The sequence below is a fragment of the Apostichopus japonicus genome, chromosome 8 (assembly GCF_037975245.1).
Source record: "Apostichopus japonicus isolate 1M-3 chromosome 8, ASM3797524v1, whole genome shotgun sequence".
NCBI classification, from domain to species: domain Eukaryota; kingdom Metazoa; phylum Echinodermata; class Holothuroidea; order Aspidochirotida; family Stichopodidae; genus Apostichopus; species Apostichopus japonicus.
In genome coordinates this window covers 15094823-15104872 of record NC_092568.1, presented here as the reverse complement: position 1 = coordinate 15104872, position 10050 = coordinate 15094823, and the positions used below count along the sequence as shown (strand labels likewise).

General features: G+C 37.4%; 1 protein-coding gene across 1 annotated transcript; it reads left to right on the top strand.

The window, feature by feature from the left end:
* Positions 1 to 2314: 2314 nt before the first annotated feature.
* Positions 2315 to 7633, top strand: LOC139970682 (uncharacterized). Its single transcript, XM_071976581.1, has 2 exons — positions 2315 to 3909; positions 4168 to 7633. Coding segments are annotated over exons 1-2 (1308 nt in total). The 5' UTR covers positions 2315 to 2603; the 3' UTR covers positions 4170 to 7633.
* The last annotated feature ends 2417 nt before the right edge of the window (positions 7634 to 10050 follow it).

Sequence of the window (10050 nt, the reverse complement as noted above, 5' to 3'; positions counted from 1 at the left end):
GGCCATTACAGACTACTTTTGATGAGTATACGTATTTGAACTCGAAGCCCCTCACCCCACAATCAATTTCCCCTCCCTAAATCTATTACACCTGATTGACTCTGCGATCAATTTCATATATAGGTTGATGATACCTATACTTACTTTTAATTTAACATAATATGTTGATTACATATATCAACTGAAAATTATAGTGGGGGATCATAACGAGGAAGAAACTGTACCCATCAGCCTTAGATTAAAATTGTATACGTACGCTTATGAGTACGGAATTTCCGACTGTGGCACTCTAATTTTTCCGACTGTCGCACTCCATTTTTCATAAATTCTTGCTATTTGTGAGTGACCTACAATTTTCGGTCAAACTTGACCTTTAATCAGTCATATTTACCACGTTTTCCTTGTCATATTAAGAAATTGTATCTCGTGGTTCTTATACTCCACCATACAAAACTTCGTGTGATTTTGAATACTCTAAAAAAAAAGCCTAATAAACTACTGTACAACGTATACAATTAAAACGCTCAATGTTATTCTACGGAAGCTTAAAATGGCCATCAACATAAGAAAAACTTTGCCCATAAAGTGAAATTTTTCAGTAAATTGTTAAAATAACAAGATAAAATCTTATCCCAAGAAACAAACAGAAAAATGTTGGATTGCTTAGTTGCTTAAACTGAGCAATTGAACAATTTTTGAAAAATGTTTAATTGACAACTTATCATATCTCGTGTATTGGACATTTTGCTGCAAATTGTTCACTTGTTCACTTCATTCCATCTGAGCAATTGAAAAATTTTCTGCAAAATGTTCATTTGACAACTTATCTTATCTCGTTAATTGGACATGTTTTTGGCAAAATGTTCAATTGTTCACTTCATCCCAATTGAGCAATTGTAAAATTTTCTGCAAAATGTTTAATTGGCAACTTATCGTATCTCATCAACTCAACATTTTTCTGCAAAATGTTTAACTGTTCACTTCATTCCCAATGCTCAGTTAGAATGAAGTGAACAATTTAATTTTTTTCATACTTAACTGTTCACTTCATTCCCAATGCTCAGTTGGAATGAAGTGAACAATTTAATTTTTTTCATGTGAGTGATAAATAGCCCACCCCCCCCCCCTCCCCCAAGAAAATAATATTAAGCGCGCTAGGAAAAAGCACTGTATTTTGGGGTAGTTCACTATGTCGTCGAATATAATTTGTTGAAAAAGAAAAGTTTTCCCCTTTGTTACATTAACATAGCTTTTTTAGTTGGTAGTCTATGTAGCCTATCAAGCAGATAACTTATACTCATTGCTTACTCGCTAACCAGAGTGATTAATAAATTTGTGAAGTGAGGGCCAGTGGTACAAATGTACCGAAAAAAACAAAAGTGCAGTCGCGAAAGATGGAGTGTCTGACTGACTGACACTGACTGTATCGTTGACGAGTAGGGTGTGGGGGGGGGGCTGCGGGTTACAAGGCAGCAGTCGGAATTTTCTGGCTCCAAATCCCATCCAGTTGGAATTTCAGCCACTACATCTCCCCCCCCCCCCCCTACCCACTCTCAATCATCAGGCCTTAGCTACGTCCCTGTGTATAATACGTAAACGACGTTCATTACTGTTTAGTTTTTACCGAAATGTCGAAAATAATTTATATCGCTTGAGAAAATAAGCATTATGCCAAAAAATTGGCATATTAACGTGTGGTGTTTGTAAAAATCACGCACCTATATGCAAATATATAATAGCTAAGATTGTCCTGTGTCCGTTATATAATTCCATTAAAGAAATGCATACCTGAGACACGGAAGTATTATCCTGTGAGGGTACCGTAATACATTCATGCTTGAGACACATGCAAGTCGTAAATAAACAGAATAGCAAGTCCCAAACATATAGACCTCCCTTACCGGTTTCGAACCTCTGGACATACAATCAGCGTCCATATAGCCTAGTGGTTAGGGTGTCCGCGTACAGAGCGGGAGGCCCGTGGCTCGAATCCTGGTGGAGGCTGAAAGTTTGTTTCACTGTTCTTGATTTACAAACTCATTACGATTTTCATATATATATATATATATAGTAAATAAACATACATAAGTGCCGTATAAAGGCAAAAATAGAGCGCCTACATTACAATACGTAGTACACACAGCGAAATCCATATGCATGTGCCGGATCAAGGTAATGGTTTTATTCTCCAATAGTTATATATATGAAACGAATTTTCCTGAAAATTATTGCAAACCACATCTCGATCAAGTAACGTTAAATACACAAGTGATATTTAATATGTTGAATGTCAAAAATGGAATGGACCGAACACTGAAGTACCCTGAAGGAAGCAGGCGGTCAATTGTCAAGCTTACAACATTTTTACAAATTTACGGCTATTTTTTACGATTTGAACAGCTTTGTATTAATGACTACGTTTGTTGTTATAATACCAATGGTTTGGACGTTTTTAATATATATTTGAACCATAATTTTTAGAGAATCTTAAGCAATAGTCTCAGTGCAATACAGGAATAACTCATCCTAACAGGCCTACACACAGTGTCTACCGTAGCAAGCAGTGCTCAATAGTATTACAGTGAATTAGTGTGTACATCACAATGGAAGCAGATCACACACGCTACGGGATTACCACTCAAATCAATTCAGAGTGTCAGACAGAGCCGTCATTAATCGACCCATGCTCAACAAACTGCTGCTACCCCAATGGTGAACTAGCCAAGCATGTCGCCTGTGATTTCTGTGGTGTAGTATACCATCTCTTATGTGTTGGTTTGGAAAAACAGCCTGTTAAAGGAGCGAAATCAAGATGGTTTTGTCAGGGATGCCTTAAAACTCCAGGTCTGCTTCAATCAACGCAGCAGCAACTCAAAGAGGCATTAAGAACTATTATATCTCTGCAAGCTGAACTGGCGAAACTTTCAAGCCCAAGGCCAAGAAACACAGAGACTGGTAATGTACAATCAGATAACCAAAATAACATAGACACTCCCGATCAAGTCCGCCATAACACCTACGCCGAATGCGTCTCATCTATACCTACACCACCACCCCTAGCCGTACGACCAGTAATGATAATCGGAGACTCTATTTTAAAACACGTATATGAGGATGATTTTACTGATGAGATTGTGAAGGTAAATTGCCTGCCGGGAGCCACCGTCAAGGACGTGAGAAACGCTCTTCTGGCTCAAAGGGAAGATTTACATACATTTAGCCATATTATAATTCATGTTGGAACAAACGATATTAACACACATAACCCAAATGTCAACGACATTTCCGCTGATTTCGAGGAGCTCATCACATCTATCCAGCTACTGAACGGGCATAGTCCAAGCATCTATATTTCGGGCCCCTGTCCGCGGAGTGATGATCATGCGCCACAAATTATAGATTTGAACTCTCATCTGAAGGAACTCACCAATAAGCTGGATTGTAAGTTTTTAGACAATATGGCGTCGTTCACATACGCAGATGGTGAAATCGACTTATCTTTATATCATGGCGATGGTGTACATCTCAACAGAAAAGGCACCGTTAAACTGATCAACAAACTAACGATCATAGGCCCCATCTGCATTCGAAAGAAGAGCTCAAAGATGGAGAATGCCCGGCATATGGGAGTTTCAAATCCCTCCCGCAACTTCTATAGTCAACACCGCTCGAATGGGACTATCCACAACAACACGTCCAGATATGAACATAGGCAGCAACAGATGAGGGGTTTCTCAAACAACGATCACCAACGTGAGTACCACCGTAGACCAAATCGCCATCCACGAACATCCAACTCATCTCGTCAAGATTGGCAGCGGGAATGCCACCGCAAAGAAAACCGCCAACCAGTTGCTGACCACTTCAATCTCCGCGGATGTTTCAACTGTGGTGAACGCAACCATGTATGTATGTATGTATGTATGTATATGTGATCTTCCCGCAAGCAGGAACTCGCGAAAGAAGCCATGGAGGCTTATAGACTCGCAAGCTGACCGAAGCCAATCTCTCGGCACACATTCATTTAACGTCCATGTCAGGAAGTTGTTATTGAACAACACCCTTGCCAGACGACACACATTGCTGTCGGCGGGGAATCGAACCTGGGATCTCATGACTGGGAGACGCCGGCGTTAACCACTAGGCTATACACTCCGCCTTATGTAGAGGCAAACTGCCGTCTCGAACGGAGGATAGAATGCCATCACTGTCATCGACTCGGTCACAAGGCTAGCCACTGCTGGAACCGATAGGATGCTGGCCAGAAGGAGCGTGCCGTCAGTATATCACCCACACCTAAACATTTTAATGTATTGGACAAATGTGACCATTTTATTTTGCCGTATGAGGACCCACTCATGAGTGATGTAAGTCAAGATCTCCCAACTAATTCAATACAACCCCAGAGTAAAGAAGGTAAATATGTAAATATAACTAAGGGTATCCAATTCGGATTTATAAACATCCAACACCTTCATCCTAAATTAGATCAAATCCCCACACTTATAAACAGAAATGGAAGGAATGTTGATATATTTGGATGCTGCGAAACATTTTTAAACGATACTTATCAAAATCTGGAAATCACGGTTCCTCTATATAATACTGTCCGTAGAGATAGATTAAATAAAGCTGGTGGTGGTATTGCTATTTATATCAATGAAAACATTCCATTTAATAGGAGAAATGAATAAGAATGTGATTATATTGAAGCCATATGGATTGAGCTTGTCTTACCATTTACCAAAAATATTTTAGTATGTGCTGTTTACCGTCCACCAAATTCCAGGGTTATATGGTATGGTCATTGTCATGAAATGATTAGCAAGGCATATAGCTCATGCATGGAGATAATAATGATCGGTGATTTTAATATTGATTATCTACACGCTAATATACCTTCGTGTTGGAATGAGATAATTAGTCATTTTAACTTTAAACAATTAGTAAATATGCCAACTAGGGTGACGGAGCACACCGCCTCCATAATTGATCATATCTATGCAACTAATGAAAACCATATTTGTGATATAGATGTTCCAAATATTCGATTGAGTGATCATTTTCCAGTATATTTCAATTGGAAAAACAATCTTATGACAAGGCAGACTATTCCAAATTCTCATAAATCTGTTGTATACAGATCAATTGATAATATAAATACATCCTTGTTCTTTAATGATCTTCGTAGCTTTGATAGGACAAGAGGTGAATTGAGCTCTCCTGATGAAGCCCTTTCCAACTGGGAGAGAAGTTTAAAAAGAATACTAGACAAACATGCACCTAAGAAGCAAAAACGTATAAAACGAGAATCACAACCCTCGTGGATCAATGCAACCATTTTGAATGCGATGAAAAGCCGCAACTCTGCAAAACGAAATGAACCTGACTTATATCGATTCTGGCGCAACAAGGTAACATGTCTTATACGATCTGCAAAGCAAAATTATTTCAAAAAGGAAATTTCAAAGAATGTTGGTAACACAAAGGAGATCTGGAAGATTTTAAAAAATGTTCAATCAATGAACCATGACACCAACAACGAAGGCCCCAGTATACTTAGAGTTGACGATAAGAACATTACTGGAAATGCTAATATAGTAGAAATGTTTAATTCGTTCTTCACTTCAGTAGCAAGAAGCTACACTGACACAACTCATTCAAACTTTGATAGTTCGTCTATTGAAAGACATATCTGTCCTAAAATTCCTCCAGATGAAACATTCGAAATTCCAAGTATATCTGAAAATTTTGTATTTAAATATTTAACTACTCTTGATGCCTCCAAAGCAACAGGAGTTGATGAACTGAGTGCTAAAATTTTAAAAATGAGCGGCCCCCATATATATGCAAGTATTACTCGTATTATAAACATAAGTATTAGAACAAATACATTTCCATCTAGATGGAAAGTCGCAAAGGTAATACCCATTTTCAAGAGTAATTCACGACAAGATTTATCGAATTATCGACCAATTTCTATTCTCCCTGTTTTGTCCAAAATTTTGGAAAAACATGTTCATATTGCTCTTACTAGTTTCTTAAAGAAATTTGATTTATTAGAAATTGCGCAATCTGGCTTCAGATCGAAGCACTCATGCGAAACTGCTCTATTACATGTCATGGAATTATGGATGGAAGCAATTGATAAAGGACAACTGACTGGGGCTGTTCTATTGGACCTCAGGAAAGCGTTTGATTTAGTAAATCATGATATTCTGATTAAAAAGTTGAAATTATACCAGTTTTCAAGTGCTACTATTGAATGGTTTAAGTCGTACTTAATGAACAGAAGTCAGTATGTCGTCATGAAAGGGACTGCGTCCTCATGTATGAATATTAGTAATGGCGTTCCACAAGGGTCAATCTTAGGACCACTCTTATATTTAATCTACATTAATGATTTTAGCCTATGTTTAACTCACTGCAAAGCCGACATGTATGCAGATGATACTACTTTCCATATTTCATGCTCCAATGTTGAATCTCTTCAAAGCAAGTTGAATTTTGATGCTAAAAATGTTTCCAATTGGTGCAAGAATAATAAAATGGCAATCAATACTAGTAAAACCAAATCAATGTTAATATGTTCCAGACAACGCTATGATAATCTACGAGGACAAAGAAATATTTCTGTCAAGATGAATGATATCGTATTAGAGAATTCTGATACGGAAAAACTTTTAGGAGTCAGAATTGATGCTCACCTGACATGGCAAGCTCAGATTGATTATATATGTAGTACTATTAGTACAAGATTAGCTCTGTTACGAAGGATTAAACAGTATTTAGACACTCCCACGTGCATACTTTATTATAATGGATACATTCTTCCAATACTTGACTACTGCTGTCTAGTTTGGGGAACTACCACTGCCCATAATACCGATAGAATTATTAAATTACAGAAAAGTGCTGCACGCATTATTTTAAATGCTACATATGAAGATTGTTCAAGTGATTTATTTGCCAGGCTGGGATGGAAGACTTTTGACAGACACGTTATGTATAGAAGATTAACCATGGTTTTCAAATCAATTAATGATCAAGGACCGAAGTACATGAACGACATGTTTAAACCAGTTACGAATATTCATAATCATAATTTAAGATCCTCTACTGCACGTAACCTGCACATTACAGGCGGACACACTAATTTTTATAACAACCGTTTTTCATGCATTGCCGCAAAAGACTGGAACAAACTAGATCAAAGAGTAAAATCAGCAAGAAATCTTAACCATTTTAAACGCCTTGTATCTGATATTGTTTAGGCCAACTTCTCTTTTATTTGTACCAAATTTCTTAAGTTTCTTTACTCTGTACACGTTTCTTAAATACTTTAAAATAAAAACTATTTTATTAAGCATTTTTAATGTATTTACGACTTCTTAAATCTTCATACTTTTTATATTATTATTTGTCTTTTTTAATAACTATTTTTTATTATATGTCTTTTTAAAAAACTATTTTCTTAATACTATTTTATTAAGCATTATTGTATTTATGACTTCTTAAATTTTCCTACTTTTTATATTATTATATGTCTTATCAGAGGGCCTCGTGGAAGATTAGCTATTGCTAAACGAGCTACCCTCTTAAAATAAAGTTGAAATAAAATAAAATAAATAAAATAAAATGTAGCTATATCATTACGCTGTTGATATGGAACTGAATAAAATTAAAAATTAAATACTGCCGCATTTTGAAGAGTGTCAGAATTTCAAACCTTTTAAAATGATAACTCGTGGGTCTCTGAAAAATATAGCAAGAATGTGTTTGTGATTACTGTCAAAAAGGCGTGATATACTGAATAACATGTAAATATCAAATGCTATTGTCACTGTGACACGCTTCACATTGTTTAATTGTTTATTGTAAGATTCCAGCTTCTATATGATCACTGAGTCAAAGCATGGTTAAATGATCGACAAACTGCTATATTCAGTTTCCTCCGACTTTAACATAAGTTCACGAGATCGTCAACAAGTTTTAGAAGCGGCAGTTCACGGCTTCCATACAGATTTGAATTTAGCTGCCTATTGTTGCTGGACCGTAGAATTCGGAAATTTCATTGTTGGATGCTAACTACGAAGCTACAGAAGCGTAGAAAGGACATTGTACTATTGTATGATGGAGGTTTTTACCTCCATGATTGTACTAACAAATTTATGGACTAGTAGAATATAATGATAATATAATAATTGCAGTTTCCATGAACTGATATGTGAAAAGAATCGCTTTGCGTTGAAGACTTTTCGAAGACAAGAAAAAAAAACAAAAAAAAAAAACTATGGCTTGGAGGATTCACACTGAGTACATAGCATCGCACAATTTTTGTCACTTGAAATCCAATCGAGTTTTCCCTTACTGTTTTCGCCAAGTTAGCTTCCGAGAACCCGCGACGTTTAAATGAGCATTTACAATAATTAGGGTACTTTAATTAGACCTCCTTTAACGCTATACTGGGGACCCAATGCAACCATGTGGTGCACCCCACCCACTCGCCCCCCCCCCCTCTTCAGGTTCCCCAATGTGTGGTAAACTTAACTGTTAATGCAAAGAATCGTTCTTAGTTTTATTATGAACCTGTTTAATTGCATATGCCTTTGTTATAGAATGTAATCCGTTAATTTTAATTGGAAAGTTAGGTGATCGAGGAACACATTGACATCTCATGGATACAACATTTTCCCCTAAACTGATCCAGAATGGTCGTAGAATTCATCTAATATTACAAATGAGTCATATATTGGATATTTGTGGATGACTCCTTCTATCCAACTATATGTACCCCCTCCGAGTTTAGTCCTGAGATAGAAATTAAAATATAATTAGCCGGTTCTTTGGTGATGCCGTTTCTGCGGCTTTAGAAATGGTCGGGTCCAGAATAGCTATTTAGGGCATTTATTTAAAAACGGGGACAGGGTGGGTGGGTGGGGGGGGGGCACAAGCCTCGGAACTGGGATATCGAACAATCGGTACTCGGCTAAACTTTGTCGGTCATAGCGGCGCAAATCCATATTTGAGATTTAAGTAATTTTTGCTTAAATTTTGTGCGAAACTTTTTCCAACCTCCAACCTCCTACCACATGTCCCCCTTCCCCTCCCCTCCCCTCCCCTCCCCCGTTTAAATGCTTCTCTTACGATTCCCATTGTCCATATCCTTTCTCATAGATTAGTCGAGATAGATTTCAACAGTCCGTTTTTTGCTCTGCCGATTTCTCTCAATATGCCGTCAAGTGATATTCGAAGAAGTATATTCAAGGCCTATATCATGCACGTAAAGCGATGAAACGCACAAATACCCACCGCAATATATGTACGAAACAGAAAAGAATACTGCTCACTTACTATAAATACCATTTCCAGATAAGCAAGTGAAATTTCCGGTCACATCACAATGATAACGTTTACTGTCTGTCACTTTGCAGTTCACTGGTTGGCTACTTCAGTTGGTTAGTAACAATAACGTATTCAGTATAGTTAATTACGTCACAGCCTGGGCTTACTAGAAAGCGGGCAATTTGAAATCAGTAAAAGGCGGTATCACAAGTAGCAACACGTTGGTTTGATTCACACCGCACTTGATCCTCAATCGAGTTCTACATTGCAAAGAGCATTCAAAATGGACGATTCTGGCTTCCGTGGTTTATTGCAGAAGTAACAGAAAGCTCAGTGGAAGCAAGGTTGCCAGTTTATAAAAGTACACTTTCAATTCGATCCGTCGCTGGTTTTTAATGATGTTCCGCAGGAAAATGTCATACGTGTATTGGAAAAAGAAAAAACATTTAGAAGCAGCGACAGTTGGAACTACCGCGGCAGAATGCACATGTTGTGACAGAAAGCTCGGTGCAAACATTTGAAGGAAGAATTAAAGGCACTCCGAGCACTACTGGCTGAGAAGGAACAACTTCTTTCGAAAAAAAAAACGAAAACGAAGTTCTCTGTGCTACTGGATTGTTTGGTACGTAGCACTAGGCCAAGACTTATTAATGTAATTTTTCAATCACTAAAAGTCACCGTTATATAAACCCTAGACCTGTACAG